The following is a 19,932-nucleotide window of genomic DNA, read 5'->3' as shown; positions in this document are numbered from 1 at the left end:
TTGCAAACCAGAAAAAAAGATCCAACCTCATTAAATAGAGAATAAATATTGTTTCAAAATGTGCATGGGAGATGCATTCACTCTCTCAACAGCAAATAACACTCCTGTGAGTCAAAGGAGCTACATTTTCCTCTCGAAGTCAGTTCAATAAACAAATAAGCCTTTTCTGGGACTGGATATTGTTCAAGGATTCCCACTCCCACATCAACCCAACCTAACAATTGCGGCACAGTTTGAATAGAATATTATATTCTGCTTCAAGTAATATGAGAAACATACATCATGCTCAAAATGTATCATCTTACACTTTCTCCAAAATGAATGTGTGTGTATATACAAACATATATACAGACATTAATCATAATAATAACTCCTGCACCACTGTTTCACCTTCTTGGTTCTTACATATGTATATATTTTTTTCCAACCAAAAAATATGACCCTGTGGCTTCAACTTTCAGCTTCTTAGTTCTTACTAAGTTTCAACTACCAAATCTTGTGTACTAGAAGAACATGAACTTGTGGATTCAACTTTCAGCTTCTAGTTAAAGCTAAGGCCGACCAACAAGCTACTGGAGGATTAGACATAGTGAAACTTACGATAATCAGTTGAATTATGATCCAATGAGTAGCTCATCTGCAATCAAGAACAAATTCAGTCTGGCAAACTTCTTCCCAAGTTTTCAAATTACAAAATCACGCAAAAACATTATTCACCCCAAGTGAAATTGAAACAAACGACCGTAACCAAGAACGAAAAAAAGAAAAACATTATCATCTTTGTCCGATTGATTACCTGAAAAGTTGTACGTTTAGGGACCTAACCCTTGGTGTTACCGTGCGCAGAAGCAAGATTCCTTCGCCGGGAATGGAAAGAAATCCGGAACGGAATGCCTGTGATGAGTAGTGAAGTTTTGAGCTTTAGGAATGGGGATGTCTATGGTTAGGGTTCTTGTTCCCGTACCTTCTCTCCTCCTTATTTACCTCTAATTTTTCGGGGTTTCGCCGATAATAAAAATCATACCAATCAACCATGGATTATGATTATCATATGTTATACGATACATTATCAATTCCTTGTATAACTTCCAATTTTAAACAATGGATTTTCAAAACTTATAGTTTCGATATAAAATTTTGTACTGATATATTTTTGAATATTTGTGAATTTTCGGACCAGTTTTTTAAAAATCGATTAATTTTCTAAGGGAGCGTTTGATTCGTTTGGAATATGATGTAATTGGAATATTGAATTTCATTGACCAAATTTGATTTCCTCGTTTGGTTCATTTTTTTCACGGAATAAATCTTCAAAATCCTACAAATTTCACAAATAAAAGAATTTAACATTTTTTAGCAACTGCATGATATTTTGATGGAATAAAATTCTCTATTTTCATAATATCAGATATGTACTTAACCCAAGATACTATAATCTCATAAAACTCAATATGATCATCGTCGACCACCTTCGACCACCGCCATCTGAACCACCGTCGTCCACCAACGATCTAAACCACCGCCATCTGAACCACCGTCGTCCACCAACGATCTGAACCACCACCGACCACCACCGATCTGAACCACCGCCGATCTAAACAACCGCCGACCACCACTAATTTGAACCACCATCGATCTGAACAACTATCGACCACTATTGATCTGAACCACCACCTATCACGCCCGATCTAATTCACCGTCTATCTGAACCACTACGAACCACCACTGATCTGAAGTACTGGCAAATACTACCGACCTGAATCACTATTGGCACCGCCGATCCGAATCACCATCGGCACTGTTGACCATCACCGATTTGAACAACCACCGATCTGAACCATCGTCGATCTGGACCACTACCGACTACCAGCAACTACCATCAATTTGAATCACCATTGACCACCAACGATTGAACAACCACCGATGTGAACCACTAACCATCAGAACCACCGCTGACCATCTCCATCTGAACCACCACAGACCACCATCGATCTGAACCACTACGAACCACCACTGATCTGAACCACCGTCACACCACCATTTATTTAGTAACGTCATTTGGCTTATGGTCATATTTGGGTTGTGTATTTATATTGTCTTACATATTAAAAAATTATTTTATTAAAGTGTTTTTAGTTTAAATAAAATTATTTTTTTCAAAAAAAAAAAGACATTTTGGTCATTTATCAATATTTCATTCCAATTACAAAGTTACATTTTGTGAACCACAAGGACATATTCCATTCAAATGTCTGTCAACCAAGCAGGTGGTCAAACCTGACAACATTTCGTTCTAATTTCTTCAAAGTCAATTTTCTTTAACAAGTTTCATTTCATACAAAAATATTATGTGAACCAAACGCCACCTAAGTGATTGTAAATGATATGGAGTCATCGTATGTAAACCTCCATGGTTGCAATAACCGTTAATAGCATCTGAATTTAAACTCAGGGAAGATTAAATTTTCTACCATACCCCTTTAAAGTTTAACAAAATGTCACAATCCATGTAGACGAGTAGTTGAAAAAACAAGACATTAATAGAAATTAATACGGTTCAATTATCTTCGAACATTTAGTTTTCTAACATTTCAAATTCACTTATATGTATTTCTTTATAAGCTTTTTCTAAATATCACACGGTTTAAGTATTCATGGTTATAAAAACACAATCATATGATTTTACAACATTCATCAAATTTAATGAAAAAAACATGATTGATAACGAACATCTTACGTGTATTTTAGATAATTCTTTTTCTTTTTCGAGTAATACTTGTTATATATTGCTTTGTATGTACAATTTTAAAAAATTACTGCTTGATTTATAGGTTGGAGTTCATGGTTTTCATGCTATAAATTTAAAATTGATGTCAATAATTAAACAGCAATTCAAACAATAATTTTATCTCAAAAATTAGCATGCTTTTGTTTTATGCATCGTAGTTGTGAAAATTCAACAAATATATATCACTCGTTTAATTGCATATCTCTTATATCAAATATGACTCATATGTCACTTTTTTACGGGTTAATTACCTAAAAATTCAAAGGAGAACTGATTATATTGTTCTTATTGCAGTTATAGTTAGAATATCACAGACTCACGGTGACAAACTCATTCTCACTCTGTTGGACTTGGTAAACAATACATCATCATGCGAATGAAAGTTCATGATCATACATACGGACAGTATTTCAACAAATATTACATATATAAGTCAAATATCATGATATATGAACAATCATGAGAAACTTTTACTAAAAAAAACTAAATAATAACAAATGTAACACATAAAATATAACACAAGACATGGATATATCGGTAGTAAAATCTTGTTGTTTTTATCGACAATACCTCTTACATGTTTATTATCGTTATGCTAAGAAGAATCCATCTCAATAATGCTAAACGTGTATCGTAATATATTCAAATTTAATTGGTCGAGTTCCCTATGGATGTTTTTTAAGCATTTATTGATGAGTCCCAATCGAGCACGTAAAATCTAAAACCTTTAAGCAAATGATAGTTTAAAATGTAGTAAATAAAAATGAAAATTTATAGAGTTTTGGGAATATTTGAAATTTTTCAAAATGATTTAGTTCTTAAACTATTTTTTTATTAAAAAAACTATTACGTTTTTTTCATTTTGAATGATTAAGCCTCTCAACTATTTTTTAAATAAAATCATTAAACGCTCACATTTTAAATGATTAAGACCCTAATTTTTTTAAAATAAATAAATCATCAAACTTTTAATAGTCAACTAATGTATTTCTCTTTTGGTTAAAATGATGTAAGTAACCGGTTTTTAAAAGCACGATAGAAATGACATTTTTCATTCAAATAAATAATTCAGAAACTTAATCATTAAAAATATTTTTTTTAATAGTTTTTCTATTCAAAAAAATAGTTTAAGAACTAAACCATTCAAAATGAAAAAGTTTGTTAGAATTTTTTGAGCATTTCCCTATATAAAAATGAAAATTTATATAGTTTTGGGGCTATTTGAAATTTTCCAGAAATTAATTAAATTAAAGTAGTGTGACCACCAACACACAAAACCTAAACCCTCAGGGATTAATTTTGAAATTTTCATAAAGCTGTTTAAAATGAAAGAATACGGTCGGCTGGGTCTAAACCGACCCATACCCACTGAATCGGCCCGAACGAAATAAACCTTAGCGCACCACGCTAAAATGAGCAGCCCAACTGATGATGGACCCTGCTGGTCCACCGGGCAAGACCCAACGCCATCCCCTAGCCAACCCAACCACCAACATCCTAGTCAATTATTCTTGGAGTCCGGCCCGAATTGGAATGACGCCTGGGCTGCAGATGAAACGAGACAACTCTACTAGAGTAGGCTTGATTCAAACTCGAGCACTACTCGAGTTTTCGGGTCAGGCTCGAGCCTGGGAAATGGCTATCTAGTCCAAGAGTAGTATATTGATACTCGAACTCGACTCGGATCATTACACCCCTACTTCAAACTTTTGCATCTCAGGTGATGATGACGATGGCAAAACAAAAAGAACGCCTCGAATCATATACTCCGATTATAAATTTAACGAAGAAACTCTCCAATTTTGAAATGCAAGTCTACCATCAACAAGATCTAAAGCAACTCAAAGATTCACCTCGGTCAAAAATAGAACTAAAACACAGGGACTCACAATCAAAAGCAAAGCCGTTTGACCAAAAAACCTAGCTAAATATCATCTCCAGCCATTCAGAGTTTCAAGGTGCAAGTACAATTCGTCCTGCAACTTGATCAAGGTCTCTTCGCCCATTAGAAGTTATCCTTCTGCCTCTGAAACATACATTAAGAAAAGGGAAAGATCAGTAAAATTTGTGCAGAAAAATGCTATAATGGCATCTTCAGAGTTGATGGTGTTACACAAACGACACCTTGAATGTTGTTGGTTGGTATTTGAGAACAAGAAGGAAATTTGTCATACGAAATGGTGCATGTTAATAGAAGATAAAGAAGCTCACCCCTTTGTGTCCATTTCGATAATTTTCATGGTTTCCAACTGTTGAAGAATGTGACGAACAAGACCGCCACTGCTTCTGCAAAAATGTGGCGGACTGCTTCCGTTTCTCTTATGCCCACCATAGATCCTCTGGAATGCACCAACACCAAGACCTCCCCTCAAGTATATTTTCCTAACAATGGAAGCTGAAAGTGCAGAATTCAGGCTTGATTTTTTCAATTATATTTCTCTATATAATTAGGGTTGAACCAAAAAAAACGGAGATCCCTTACCAGCTCTGATATAATACCAATCTGGGTCATAGGGAGCAAGTTCCTTGAAAGTGGCAGTCTTCACTATATCAGTCCATTCAGGAAGCTCCATCTATGCACAATACAGAAGCAAGAATTACTTCTAAATTTTGAACAGCATACAAAAGTCTTATGCAGTAAACTTGTATGATGTCTTGGTGTTATGATAATTTGACGTAAGTTCATATAATTGTTTCTCACCAAGTTTTAGCACAATGTGCCTCCAGGTTGTGAGTTCTGCAGATATTATAAACAGTGCATAATGCTAGATAGGTGCAAGCAACAGTTGACGTGATATGTACTACAAAGTGCATTCACTAAACCAAACAAACAATTTACGACCAGAACTAGCCATAGCAATCCCGACACAAAAATAAAAACCAGACTTAAAATCCCATTGGATCATGAATGAAAGTAATTCCAAAATATCCATATTTAAGCAAGATCACGCCCGGTTGACATTGGAAAAAGAAAACTTTCCTGTGGACAAACAGATACAAATAACTCGGCAAATATAATTGTCCGACTTACCAGGTAAAGTAAAGATGCTGATGATATTTAAAAGTCTGGCAGTACCATGAAGTTTCTACAATACAGTATTAGGATGTATCTACTGTGAGCCTCCATTTGAACACCAAACTATTTTGCAAAAGTTGCAGTATGATAATAATATCACATATCAGCACCACAATCCCAGGTATGTAAAACCATTAAAAAAAACAAGTGGATGTAGCCATAGATGATTATCACAAGAATTAATGTCCAAATAGAGACTACAGCAACTTAAAAGATCAACATGCCACCTTGATAAAGTAATAACTTCACACCAACTAACATCCTAGAATATAATATTCTCTTAATGTAACTATACCAAAAAATCACAACTAACAATCTAATTACTTGCCCATTCAAAATAAAGAACATTTTGATCAAATCAAAAGTGAACAGCCGTAGTTTATACAATCTATGATTCCAGAATTCCACTAATTGACTGCCTAAAGTGAATTTCGTTTGTGATATAGTTAGCATAGCATACATTTATCAATAAAGTATCCAGACCTCTATATAGATGCCAGTCTCTAGAGCTATGATTTATGGTGCATCCAATACGAAAACTAAAAACGAAAAGATTGAAATCAAATTTAATGCACATATTATAGCACCTAGCAAGGTAAACAGTCCACCATCGGTGTAAGTTAAACCACTGAACATTTCAATCAGAACTCAATCAAATGAACCCAGGGGGAATGTTTTACCTTGCCGGATCTTTTGAGGTGAGCGGCATAAGCCTTGACGAAATCATGAGGCGATACATCCTTCACAGTTCTCGCAGTCGCCATTGTCGTTGCAGCGATTGACGTTTTTTACAGCAAAAAGACGGCGATGAACCCTGTGCCGGAGATCACTAGCTAGGGTTTACCTCAACGTGTCGATGGACTGGATAGGTCTAATTTGAATGAATAACGATTAGCAATCCACATTTGGGCCGACATATATTGGTCTTATTTCTGAAAGTCCAAACGCTTAGGTCTATGGCCCAGAAATACCCCCTTGGCTTGGGCTGTAACATAAACTCAGGAAGCCAATAAAATAATTTAAAAACCATTAAGCCTGAAAATGAGTAATTTATATTATATTTTATTGCTGACACGTAAAATTTAAAAATGGTGGAAAACTTAAAAATAAGTTCGGATGTGTTTGGTTAGAAGTATTAGACAATAATCAATAAGAATGAAAATAAAAATGGTTTGGTTTTATATAATACTAGTTGTGTACCTGCACAATGCGACGGGAGCCATGAATTTTAACAATTTTGAAGTTCCACTAGTTTTATAAGATAAGATTTAACGATGATATATGTTACACTTGGTCTTTACATATTAATAAATTTGAATAAATAAGAGTTATGGTTCCAATTACAGACTATCGATGAAAAAAATTGGATGAAAGTTTAAAATCCAATATATTTAAACGACTTCACAAATGTATTTGATTTACACCAAGAGCAAAGAACTAAGAAACTTGAGTTTTAAAATAAACACTCAAAATCAATAAAGAAAACTACAAATTTGACATATCATAAGCCATGAAAAAGATAAAAAAAAAATGGGTTTTAGAATGAAATTTCAACTTTTTACCTATTTCTTGTTCAGAAACTCAGATTAAGGTTGAATTAATACATGTATATATATATTTCAAAAAAAAACCCAAGAACATATTAATTCAAAACATATTATACAATGCAATTTGGACAGCCTAACCCCAAAATATATAGTATATATAAATAAATAAATAACTATAAAAGTATAAATCGTAAATATTAAAAATATTTTTTCATAGTATATATAATATATAATAATATAATTAAGTAAAAAACTATTTAATATTAGACTAATTTCGAAGGTATTAACGAGACGATTATAATAGTGTAACCTGTTAAAATAAAAATGTATTTTTTAAACATGTTTTAATTGATATACGATTATGTATGTTAATTTGATAAAGATTTAAAATGGAACATTTAAAAGTAAATGACGTAAAGTAAATTAATTAATTAATTATAGGGGTATAAAGTGTAAATTTAAAATTATAATTTTAAAAAAATCTGTTGTGAGAGGGTGAATGTATGTGAGGAGATGAAGAAGTGAAAAAGTGAGTATAAAGGATATTTTGGTCATTTAGAATTTTAAGACTTTAAGACATTTGCTAAATTTGCTTAATAAGATAGTATAGAATAGATAATGGGTTCATTGATTCTTTCAGAAGCCCAAATTTTGATTTCCGGTTAAACTAGGGGTGACAAAAAATTACTCAACCCGCTAACTCAATCCCTATGCAACTTAAAACTAGAAGGTTGGGTTGAGATTTTCAATCCATTTAAATAAATGGGTCAATCCGTCTAACTCATTTAAATAAATGGGTTTGATTGAATTTTTCGAACCACTTAGAAACCGTTTTCAATTCATTTAAAATATTATATAATTATATTTTATTTTTAATATTATATCTAATATTTTAATTTTTAATTTTGTTTTATTTTTAATTAAAAATCTAACCGTCGTGAGATGAAAGTCCAAATTTCAATCGTCTCCGTTAATCATTATGAAACACTAAGAAAACCCTTTAGTCCATTACTCCATTATTGCCTCTAAAACTCAATCCAACTCTTCAAAAGAAAACAAATGATCAAAGTAATACCGATAGTGAACTTGGGGTTGGTGAAAGTGGAAGTCGAGTTACTTAAATTTTAAAATTTTCAATTTATTTTGAACAATATATTTGGTTGTGTTTGTGTTTTATTCAAAATTTGAACAGTTTATTTGTATTTGTGGTTGTGTTGTGTTTTATTTAAAAAAAAATTAATAGTCTGATCCTTTTTTATTTAAAATTTTATAAATAAATGGGTCAACCCAAGTTTAACCAATTTATTTTAACAGGTTGACTTAAGAAAATCATAAACAGGTCAATCCGTTGTCAGCTCATTTAGGTAACAGGTTGGGTTGATTGAGATTTTCAAACTGTTTAATAATGGGTTGAACTTGAACTCAACTCAATCTGACTCGTTATCACCCCTAGGTTAAACTGGGGGAATGTAAATTCATTTTTATTTTCATTCTCTGTCAGTTCATTTTTATTCTCATTTTCATGTTTCTGACTGAACCAAACACCCCTTCATGGTATTATCCATTTCAGTTGTTTCAAATTTTAAATTTTGATGAATCAATTTAAAGATAATTAAATATATTTTTGACAAATTTTAAGAATATGTTGCTATTTAACTTATTAATTTTGTCATTTATAAAAAGAACCCAATGATGATGTTATATTGGAACGGTGTCATTTTCTTTTATAATACTTGGTAAATTCATTTTTTATTATTTAGTATTAAAATAATCCGATTTTAAGAAATAAATATAAATTGCTATGATAAAATTGATTATAGTGTAGATGTAAAATCAAACAAGTTAATAATTTTGTTACAATTAATTATTTTATACCAATGTTCGATTTTTTAACATCACAAAACAACACGGTTGACAGTAATTGGACTTTTTTTCTCTTAAATTTGAATCATTTCCTCTTTATCGTCATCCTTGTGTTTAAGAATTGCACTTCTTGGTGGATGATTAGGTTGACCGACGAACTACATGGGAAAATGGACCAACTTGTCTAACTAGGACCTGCTCTCACTCAATTCATGTCTTCGAGGTATTTTTTAAGTATGTCATATTTATATACGACAAATAAACCCACACATCTTTCTCATCTTTTATGGGGTTTGGACCCCTAACCTTCTAGAAGGCTAAAGACTCACATGTCGCTAGGCCAAAGGCTCTTTGGTATATCCCCAAGGTAATTGATCTTGTGGAACGAATTTTATTATATATGGGGTAATGCTTATCTTTCAGTTGCAATGAGTGGAAACTATCTATACCCCAAAATTTTGTTTCGGTATTGGGAGTTGATAATCATGAATAAAAACTGTTTATTCTTAAGAACATAAAATTGTCATTTTGTTATTATTACTGTAATAACTCATGGAATGAGCAAATATATGCAGACCTGAATCCCATGTGTACATGAATTAGATACAACGTAGTTTGATTGGATTGAACACAACATGACTAATTGTCTATATAGCATTCCGTGAGACTGGTACATGATATGACATTTAAAAATGATCATATCATTTAAATGTCATATCATGTGTAAAGTAAAAATTATATCAGTGATTTAATCAATACGATTAATAATTAACAAACATTAATAAAATATGATTAAAATGGTAAATTGGTATTAAACAGTTTTTCATAAGTCATGAATGTTTAACTTATTAAAAACTGCTTATTACCGGTTTGACACCGGTATAAGTAGTTTTATTTTTTCTAATCCAAACACTAGCATTTAGCTTATCACTAGTGTCGGACTGAAATAAGTCAAATAAAATCTAAAATAAGCAATCCCAAACGCCTCCTAAATACTTTAACGTCATTTAACAATTGCTATTGCATATGATGAATTTTTTCATGTAATATAAACGTTTCAATAGGACTATTTACCACAATCATCCTCACAGATAATCGAATCTACATCATATTAGCATGCATGTGTATCTTTTGAAGTTTCATTATCGTCATTAAAAGAACTCGATTACACATTAGCACAAGCGGAAATGCTACTATGAAAAAATAATGATCAAGGCCTTAGACGGGCATGTTAAAAAGTACTATGTTACCAAGGGCAACCATGAATTTTGAAGGTTTTGTCCAGCAAATTAAATATGACATTTTTAACATACACACACATACTATTTTATAAATCACTATAAATGTATTCGTGCAATGCACATTGACATAAAAGCAGAACACATATGAAACTTTAATATGGAAGAGTAAACGCGTCATTTGAGTTTGACGACTTTTATTATGCCGTTATGCACAAAATCTTTATCAGAAACCAATACCAACCATCATTAAATGCACATATAACCTGTATAATCTCCTGGGAAATAACAGTCTTAAGCCCTTTTAACTCAAGAGCGCGAAATAACCCTCTAATAAACGATGACAGACTACGAGTTTGCAACATTTGTTAATTAACTGTTACAAAAGCAACAAGCGAGTGGTCTACGTTCCAAAAAAGGTAAAATGCATCATGCTTATGTTTCTCGGAGATAAAAGATGCAATTAATTCTAAACTACAATCCAACTAAATTATACCTTGATTTTTGCTTTCCATCTAAATGAAATCAAATACAAACTTACAAAAATAAAAAGCACCATCTTCTATTGTCATCGAGAGGGAAATACGTCACATACCTTCATAAAGAAAAAGCGAAGTGCCAATACAAATTTACTTAGACAAGTCAATGATGTTGTAGCAATCTAAATAGTGGCACTTGGTTTTTTATATGACGTAACTGGAATGAAATAGAACAAGTAAATGAAATCCAAAAATTGAAAAACCCTGATCTAACAAGATGAATGGCTCATCAACAACAAGACTATATGAATTACCAAAGAGTATTTGACCTATCAGTATCGTAGTCTCTAACCTCGTAAGAGATTAGAGGTGTTCAAACCTCACCAAATGTGAGGAGAGCGTGTGAGTTTATTTGTTGCATTTGCCGTATATAAATATTATATACTTAAAAAAATATATGAATCGATGATGGCAACTAACAACAATTATCAATGGAATTGAGACAACCAAAGATCTTGGATCTCGAGTAAAAAACAATTTTGATATTTTTATGTCTGATATGATGAAACATAAAGACTATAAACAAGAAAACGATTAATCGAAAGGGTTAAAAAGTCGATCAAAATAAGTAATTTTGTTGTTCTGTTTATGAAAAAAATATAAATGTAATTATTAATTAATAAAAAAATAAAAAAATCATTTATTAAATTTTTCGAAAATAAAATTCCCATATAAAGTTCACACACCTTGTTAAAATACCTCAAAACCCTAAACCCATTTCCACCTTTCCCAAAACCCTAGCCACACTTCACTCTTCATCACATTCCGGCGAGCTCCTTCGTCCACCGACGTCGACAAGAGCGACCATGTCAGAGGTTGAGCTCATCCGTTCTGATAAGAAGAAAAAGAAGAGCAAGTCGAAAGATACCGAGGCCGCCAATGAAATACCAGATAGTGCCACCGCAGCCGCCGATTACCTGATCAAGCCACAGAGCTTCACACCACCTATTGATACATCTGAATGGCCGATTCTTCTTAAGAACTACGACCGACTGAATGTACGAACGGGCCACTACACTCCTCTTCCATCCGGTTACTCCCCTCTGAAGCGCCCTCTGGCTGAATACATCAGGTATGGTGTTATTAACCTCGATAAACCTGCTAACCCTAGTTCCCATGAGGTTGTAGCTTGGATTAAACGGATCCTCCGGGTCGAGAAAACGGGCCACAGCGGTACGCTCGATCCGAAAGTCACTGGAAATTTAATTGTCTGCATTGATAGAGCCACACGTTTAGTTAAATCTCAACAGGGTGCTGGAAAAGAGTATGTTTGTGTAGCTCGTCTCCATTCTGCCGTGCCTGATGTTGCGAAAGTGGCTCGGGCACTGGAGACATTGACGGGGGCCGTTTTTCAAAGGCCTCCTTTGATTTCTGCTGTTAAGAGGCAGCTTCGAATTAGGACTATTTATGAGAGTAAGCTGTTGGAGTATGATGCTGAGAAGCATTTGGTTGTGTTTTGGATTTCTTGTGAGGCTGGTACCTATGTAAGGACTCTGTGTGTTCATTTGGGATTAATTTTAGGTGTTGGTGGGCATATGCAGGAGTTGAGGAGGGTTAGATCTGGGATTATGGGTGAGAAAGATAACATGATAACTATGCATGATGTTATGGATGCACAATGGGTTTATGATAATTACAGGGATGAGACGTATCTTAGACGGGTGATTATGCCATTGGAGGTGTTGTTAACTAGTTATAAGAGGTTAGTGGTGAAGGATTCTGCTGTTAATGCTATCTGTTATGGTGCTAAGTTGATGATTCCAGGGTTATTGAGGTTTGAAAATGATATCGAGAATGGAGAGGAAGTGGTGTTGATGACTACAAAGGGGGAGGCAATAGCTTTAGGTATAGCAGAGATGACTACTGCTGTGATGGCCACTTGTGATCATGGGGTTGTGGCGAAGATCAAGAGGGTGGTGATGGACCGAGATACTTACCCAAGGAAATGGGGGTTGGGTCCCACAGCTTCGATGAAGAAGAAGCTGATTACCGAAGGGAAGTTGAGCAAGCATGGAAAACCGAATGACAAAACTCCATCTGAGTGGATGAGGAATGTTGTTCTTCCTACAGGTGGGGATTCAATGGTTGCCAGTCTTGCTGCTGCTCCTGCAACCGAGCAAACTGTGGAAGTTACTGAGACTTTGAAAGTTATTGAGACTGTGAAAGTTGACAGTGAGAAGAAAAAGAAGAAGAAACACAAGGATAATGAAGATGGTGATGAAGGGCGTAAAAGGAAATTGGAAGATGCCGATGTTGCAGATACACCAATAGCTTCCAAGAAAAAGAAGGCTGGAACTGAAGCAGAAGAGACTCCTAAAGCGAAGGACAAGGATGGGGAAGAGGTGGAAGGTGATACTACAGAGAAGAAGAAGAAAAAGAAGAAGAAAGAGGGTGATGGAGCTGTTAGCAAGCATGAGAATGGAGATGATGATAAATCTGAAAAGAAGAAGAAGAAAAAGAAGAAGAAAGAGGGTGATGGAGCTGTTAGCAAGCATGAGAATGGAGATGATGATAAATCTGAAAAGAAGAAGAAGAAAAAGAAGGATAAAGATGCCGAAAATGGTGATGCCCCTTCTACTCCCTTAGCTGCTGCAAGTGATGATGATGCAAGCAAAAGCGAAAAGAAAAAGGAGAGGAAGAAAAAGAAGAAGAAGGATGCTGAAGAAGAGTAGATATAAGATGGCTGCAAGAATCCCAAATGGAACTTTGAAGCACTTGAACTCATTGCCTTTCATGAGATAGCCAATTTTTGGTATCCTTTGCCTATTAGAGTTGAATTCTGAGCTCTTTACCTGTTGTTTTTTCCCATTAATTGCTATGTATCTTTTAGATGTTTTTATGGATTTTGGTGGCATTAAACTTGAATTTTTCTGTGCCCTACAGTTTTGATATGTTGTAGGATCCTTGTTTCAAGGCATATTGGTGGTATGTTGATGTTACGTTGTTACTAAAATAACGATGTACAGAAGCTCTTATTTTCATATTTGTCGCTTGCTTTAGTTTTGAACAAAAGAAATTCTTGTTTACCATGTGATTGCACATTGCAAATTGAAATAAACTTAACTAAAACGCTGAGTACTATTTCATTAGAGCGATGACCTTAGTCGATTCTGTAATTTATAACTGTATATAATAGTTGATCAAACACCATTGCATCAAAAGATGAGCAGTGTGAACGTGTTTTCATTTGTCAAACATTTACTTGGTCTTATGTTGCGATTGCACGATGAATAACATCGACTTGGTCCCAATTTTTCCTTAGTACGTTGGTCATTTGACTAAAGTTCCTTTGAGTTAATGGAATCATAAAGGGGATGAGAGGTACCGTTTGGTGATTTTGTTTGTTTGGGAATGAGAGTTACAGACTATTCTGATTAGGTTGACCAATATAAAGACATTTGAACAATCTAACCTAGTAACTTTGTGCACTGTGTTGGTTTTTCTCGGAGTTATTTGGTTCTCAATTTTTTGAATTTAACAAGTACAATAACAAATCAAATAACTAAAACCAAATACAATTGTTCTTCCCACCGTTTGAAAGGTCAAACAAATAGAACCAATAGCAAGAATTTATCAAACATAAATTAAAGTTAAAGAATTGACATATCTTGGACCCAAAATTGCAACCAGAATAATTGCACCATATACACACCCAAAGTATACAAGTCTCTAATGACCAACAAACATCTTCTTATGCTGAGGGTTGTGAAACTTTGGCTCTTTGGGCAACGTTGGTTGCTTTTCTGACCTACAAAAACACAGATTTTAAACCATTTTATTCAACTTTTTATCCCCAAACAAACACGGCAAAGAACGGATTATCTTCTGGAAAAACGCTAAAGGAAGGTATAAGATACCTTTTTGGGATGAAAGGCTTGTCGAAATAGGGCATAGGTTGAGCCTTTGGCACGAGCACCTTCCTCAACCTCCTTAATTCTTCCTCTTCTGCTAACTACACAACAAGAGCAAGATAAGTAAGACATCGTTCAAAAAGACTGCATGACACCTACATCAATCATCTCCCGAGTTCTACCTTTTCTTGTCTTTCTCTTTCCAGTTTGAATTGCTCGATGAATGAGAGCTTTTCTTGCACCTGCCATATATATCAATCCAGCAAAACATCAGTCAGAAGGAAATGTAATTCATATCCTTAGCTGCAGGTTTTTGAGACGGTCAATAAAAGAAAGAAAATACCTGATTAAAAATGTAAGCACAAGTGGGAATACCTGATTGTCAAAGTCAGCACGCTCCACGGCTCTCGTGTTGCTATGTAGCACCACATCAACCGGCCGAGTACTCTCTTTAACCGGAGGTCTTGCCAAACACTGAAATTACTCGATCCAACAATCATCAACCATAATTCTTGTCAATGATACAATCTTGAATAATTTACTTCTAAAAAAGCTTTGATATATATCAAAGTGAGAACATGATGTTGTAAAAAAAGCTCACACCTGTGGTTCATCTGTTGTCCATGGGAGACCCTGGGCAACAGGAATCCTCTGCTTTTCCTGCTCAATCATCATCTCTTGTACTTTTCTCATGAACTCTTCTTGCTTGGATCTTCCTCTTTGCTGCATACAAGTAATATAGCAGTATAGTGAGTATGCAAAGTATACCCTTTAGAGAGAATAGCTATCCTAAGTTTCATATACTTGGGAATATCTTATTAAGTTATCATAATGCTGACCTCGGTTTTGAGCTTGAAGGGTTGTTGAGGAGTAGCCTTAAGCGTCCTTCTCTTCCCTCGGCTACCGCCAAAAGTTGCAGTGGATTCGGAACTCTACATGATTAACAACAAAATTGATGTTAAAACTGAATTTCCTAATCATCATAGAGAAAACATAGCATATTTTCAGTTTGGAGTAACCATAAGAGAATTGGCACATACACTTCTTCTGCTATGCCTCCCACCACCAGAGTTTCTGTTTGAAATGCTGAAGAATAACAAACCGTTCAGATCCAATTCTAAAGAACAGCAACAGAAATTAGTTAAGTTCAAGATTACCAACCTTCCGTGGCTGCTACCCGATGAACAAGAAGAAATTCGTGAATCCAATCCCAAGCTCTCGGGTGTTAGGAAAAGATCTGGAGAAGAAAATTCAGTCACAGGAGCCCTGGGTCTCAATCCAGGCAATTCCCATTTCAAAACCTTTCTTGTCTCCTCTTCAAGATCCTTATTCTGTTCTTCATTCTCGGTTTCGGTGTTCGATTTGGGTAACGTGAGAGCATTCTCAAATGCCTTCACAAGATGCATCACTCTTCCACATTTAGGAATGCTCTGTCTTGCTACTTCTAACAATTTATCCCTTCGCTTGACATGTGCACTAACTTTTTCATCATATGCCTCAACGATCTCACCTTCGCTTAATTTTCCTTCAAATTCGCTCATCAAATTAGGGTTTTCAGTCAGGGTTTTCTTCTGTTCCTCATCCTCATCTTCTTCAATTTCACTACGAGATGAACTAGGGTTTGCACTCACAATCTTAAAGAACTCATCTTGAGAAGCCCTAAGAGTCTCATAAGCAACACACAAACACTTTTTAGGGTTAACACTAGCTTTACACTTACAATTGACGGATGCTGGGGTTTTAGGTTTCCCTCCCTTCGAATTCTTCTTTGCCACTACAAATTTCCTCTCCCTAATCTTGTTCCTCGGAATCGGAGAAGGTGACGTAACTGGATTCGGTTTCTTCAACGACGACTTCTGACTTTTAGACGCCGATTTGAGTGCTGGAGACTTTAAAACCTTCGGATTAGGACTGTTTACATTAGGGTTGACATTCTCCGGCCGCTTCGACTTACGTGAGAGTTTTGACTTAGACGGTGTCAGTGTCACTGCTCCGGCGATATCCCCTTTCATTTCCATCATAAACGTTGCCGGAAAATGGGAAAGTGTTAGTTGCAGGGCGAGAAAGAAAGAAAGGCAAATGCTGGGGTTTGGTTGGCTGGACGATCACGAATGATCGGGACGAAGGAATATAAGAACAATATGAACGTTTGGAAGGGCGCTCTTTATAACGGCTAGTTTTCCTTAATTTGAGGTTTACTGATATGCTCGGATCTGATTAGCGGAAATCAGTCAGATGGATCAGGCCGAACCGGGTCGGTTTGGTCATTAATTGGATTTGATTGTAAAATCTGCTCGGTTGGTTTAATTCGGGTCAAAGCTAAAATTTATCAAACTAAAAAAATAGACATGTAAATTAATTAATACTGTATCAAAACCGATCATGATTTATCGAAGTTATGATTTTTATAGTAAATATTATGATATATTTATTTATATTATCGATACTATATTATAAAATATTTAATAAAAAAATTTAAAAACAATTTTTTATGTATAAAGTACTGTTTATTAATATATGTCACTTCAAACTCAAGATTACAAGTAGATTGTGCATAAGTACAACTTATTAAAGCTCAATATTTGAATTCGTGTAACTAACTGCAGATAAACATAATCAAATACAAGATAAACATTTCATTTTAAATATAAAAAATATAAAATATAATTATGATAATTTCTAACATAATATTTAATTATTATCTTTATAAAATGTTATATTATCAAATCAAAAATAAATTATTTCATTAATAAACTTAAATTAAATTATAATAATTTTTTTAAAGAAATTGCATAAAAATAAGAACTTTTAAATAGTTGATTTAGTATTAACATTGATATTATTTTTTTAAATTTTTATGATATCTTCAAATTTATATTTTATTCAAAAATAAAATCATTATTGTTTTTTTTAAACATATAAAATCGTATTATAACATCGACAAAAACAAAGAATAAAATAAAACATTAAAATTAAGATGTATTTTGCTGCATTGCGCAGGTACCCTTCTAGTACTATAAAACATTTGACAAAAAACTTTTAAAAACCATTTTTATGCATGAAGTATTGTTTATTGATGCATATTACTTAAAATTCAATATTACAAGTAAATTATGCGTAAATATAACTTATTAAAGCTTCATATTTGAATTCGTGTAACTAACTGCAGATAAACATAATCAAATAGATGATAAACATTTCATTTTAAATATAAAAAGTCTAAAATATAATTATGATAATTATTAAGTTCTAACATAATACTTGATTATTATCTTTATAAAAGAATATATTATTAAACAAAAAAAATTAGTTTCGTACTAATATCAATATTTTTTTTCAGTTTTTTATGATATATTTATATTTGTATTTTATTCAAAAATAAAAACATTATTGTTTTGTCAAAACCACATAAAACTGTACTATAACATCAACTGAAACAAAAAATAAAATAAAACGAAACATTAAAATCGAGATATATATCGCCGTATTGTGCGAGTACACTTCTAATTTATTACAAACCGAAATAGGACATTTGTAAGTTAGTTACTTTAACGAATCTTTAATTACGTAGTTATTTATAAATCGTAACAGACGTATTTTGTTTTTGTTTCTACATCGTGAATTACAAAATGTGAGATTGAAACATATATAAACTTTAAATAAAAGATAGTTAAATAATAATAAATGGTATTTACGATAATTAATCTTATCTAACATCACATACTTATGTAAGATGTTGATTAAGGGGCCGTTTACTAAATACCTACCTGATAAGTGTTTACCAATAAAATTTAACACTATTATATACTTACCGGGTAAGATTTTAGTCCACCAAAACGACATCGCATTCAACAATTTAACCAGTAAGTGCTTACCATGGTAAGAGTCGTCGCACTCACTTACCGGGTAAGACTATTGGTTCTTGTCTCACTCTTACCAGGTAAGATTTTTGGTCCATACCATATTCATCCAATGAGGTAATATGAATTAATAAGCACTTACCCGAGTAAGCGTTTGGTAAACGACCCCTAAGAACATCTCCAACAATAGGGCTGAAATAGATATTTTGAAGATTTATGACATATTTTTGCTTCAACATCTATGTTATAATGTATATTAAAATAGAGAAAAGAAGAAATAAAGCGTGAAAATCTCCAAATTTAAAAATTTATAAAAACTTATTATTTATAAGAGATAAATAATATTTAATTATTTTTTATCAATAAAAGACAAAGAAATTAAGTGTTTAAAAGAGTCAACATAATATTTTATTATATGTATTTAAATATTTAATAATATAGTTAATGATATAAATACTATAATAAAGTAGCTATTGTAGTAAAATCTAAGTAGAAACAAAAATCATTTTGTGACAACGGATGTTCAAATGTGGTGACTTCGAATTACCCGCAAAGCAGTTGGTCGTCTCGAGATTAGTCGGCTCGCATAGCGGGTTAAATACTAATGCTAATAAAAAAAAGGTAATTTATTAAGAGTTTGTAACTTTTGACATTTTATTTAAAAAAAAATATTATGATATAATTGTTGAAGATACTATTAAATGAATAGATGATACCAACTACTCTACTTTCTACCTCAAAAATAAAGTAATTTTTGTTGATGTTGTGTTTCAAAATAAAACTAATATTTCCCGTTATGCAAGCTGACTAATTACATGACGATCATCCATTTCATGCGTAGTCCAAATTTTTGAACCTCAGTTGTTCATTGGATTTGGACTTGTGACTTTCAGACATTTAAAATACAAACTCAAACCAATTTAACACTACTCGTGATTATTATCTATACTATTTTATAAAGCAAATTTAACAAAAGTCTTAAAGTCTTAAAATTCTAAATGACTAAAATACCCTTTATACTCACTTTTTCACTTTTTCACCACCTCCTCTCCTCACATACACTCACACTCTCATAATCGATTTTTTAAAAATTATAATTTTAAATTTACACTTTATACCCTTATAATTAATTAATTAATTTACTTTACGTCCTTTATTTTTAAATGTTTC

The 19,932-nt window shown here is 33.2% G+C and overlaps 3 protein-coding genes across 6 annotated transcripts; 1 reads left to right on the top strand and 2 right to left on the bottom strand.

Annotated features, from left to right (window-relative positions):
• Nucleotides 1-4,527: 4,527 nt before the first annotated feature.
• LOC112518122 (40S ribosomal protein S19-1-like) lies at nt 4,528-6,722 on the bottom strand. Its single transcript, XM_025125703.1, has 4 exons — nt 6,545-6,722; nt 5,271-5,361; nt 5,000-5,183; nt 4,528-4,814 (listed from the first exon to the last, which is right to left on the bottom strand). The coding sequence occupies exons 1-4, from the start codon at nt 6,626-6,628 to the stop codon at nt 4,742-4,744; spliced, it is 432 nt and encodes a 143-aa protein (XP_024981471.1). The 5' UTR covers nt 6,629-6,722; the 3' UTR covers nt 4,528-4,741.
• Nucleotides 6,723-11,771: 5,049 nt separating this feature from the next.
• LOC112506433 (H/ACA ribonucleoprotein complex subunit 4-like) lies at nt 11,772-13,892 on the top strand. Of its 4 annotated transcripts, none has more exons than XM_025110755.1 (2): nt 11,772-13,442; nt 13,524-13,892. In XM_025110755.1, the coding sequence occupies exons 1-2, from the start codon at nt 11,858-11,860 to the stop codon at nt 13,721-13,723; spliced, it is 1,785 nt and encodes a 594-aa protein (XP_024966523.1). In that variant the 5' UTR covers nt 11,772-11,857; the 3' UTR covers nt 13,724-13,892. The 4 variants fall into 4 exon arrangements, with proteins under 4 accessions (XP_024966523.1, XP_024966442.1, XP_024966362.1 ...); XM_025110674.1 differs by having other exon boundaries at nt 11,772-13,475; nt 13,557-13,892; XM_025110594.1 differs by having other exon boundaries at nt 11,772-13,487; nt 13,569-13,892.
• A 683-nt stretch (nt 13,893-14,575) lies between these two features.
• LOC112512719 lies at nt 14,576-16,920 on the bottom strand. The gene is made up of 9 exons (XM_025118870.1): nt 16,534-16,920; nt 16,064-16,485; nt 15,943-15,988; nt 15,742-15,834; nt 15,506-15,625; nt 15,278-15,376; nt 15,085-15,144; nt 14,909-15,003; nt 14,576-14,799 (listed from the first exon to the last, which is right to left on the bottom strand). Exons 1-9 carry the CDS (start codon nt 16,918-16,920, stop codon nt 14,721-14,723), a joined length of 1,401 nt encoding a protein of 466 aa, XP_024974638.1. The 3' UTR covers nt 14,576-14,720.
• Between the last annotated feature and the right edge of the window lie 3,012 nt (nt 16,921-19,932).

This window comes from Cynara cardunculus (assembly GCF_001531365.2).
Source record: "Cynara cardunculus var. scolymus isolate 2C chromosome LG 1, CcrdV1, whole genome shotgun sequence".
Lineage (NCBI taxonomy): Eukaryota > Viridiplantae > Streptophyta > Magnoliopsida > Asterales > Asteraceae > Cynara > Cynara cardunculus.
The sequence above is the reverse complement of the archived record's forward strand: the minus strand, read 5'-3'. Positions and strand labels throughout refer to the sequence as shown.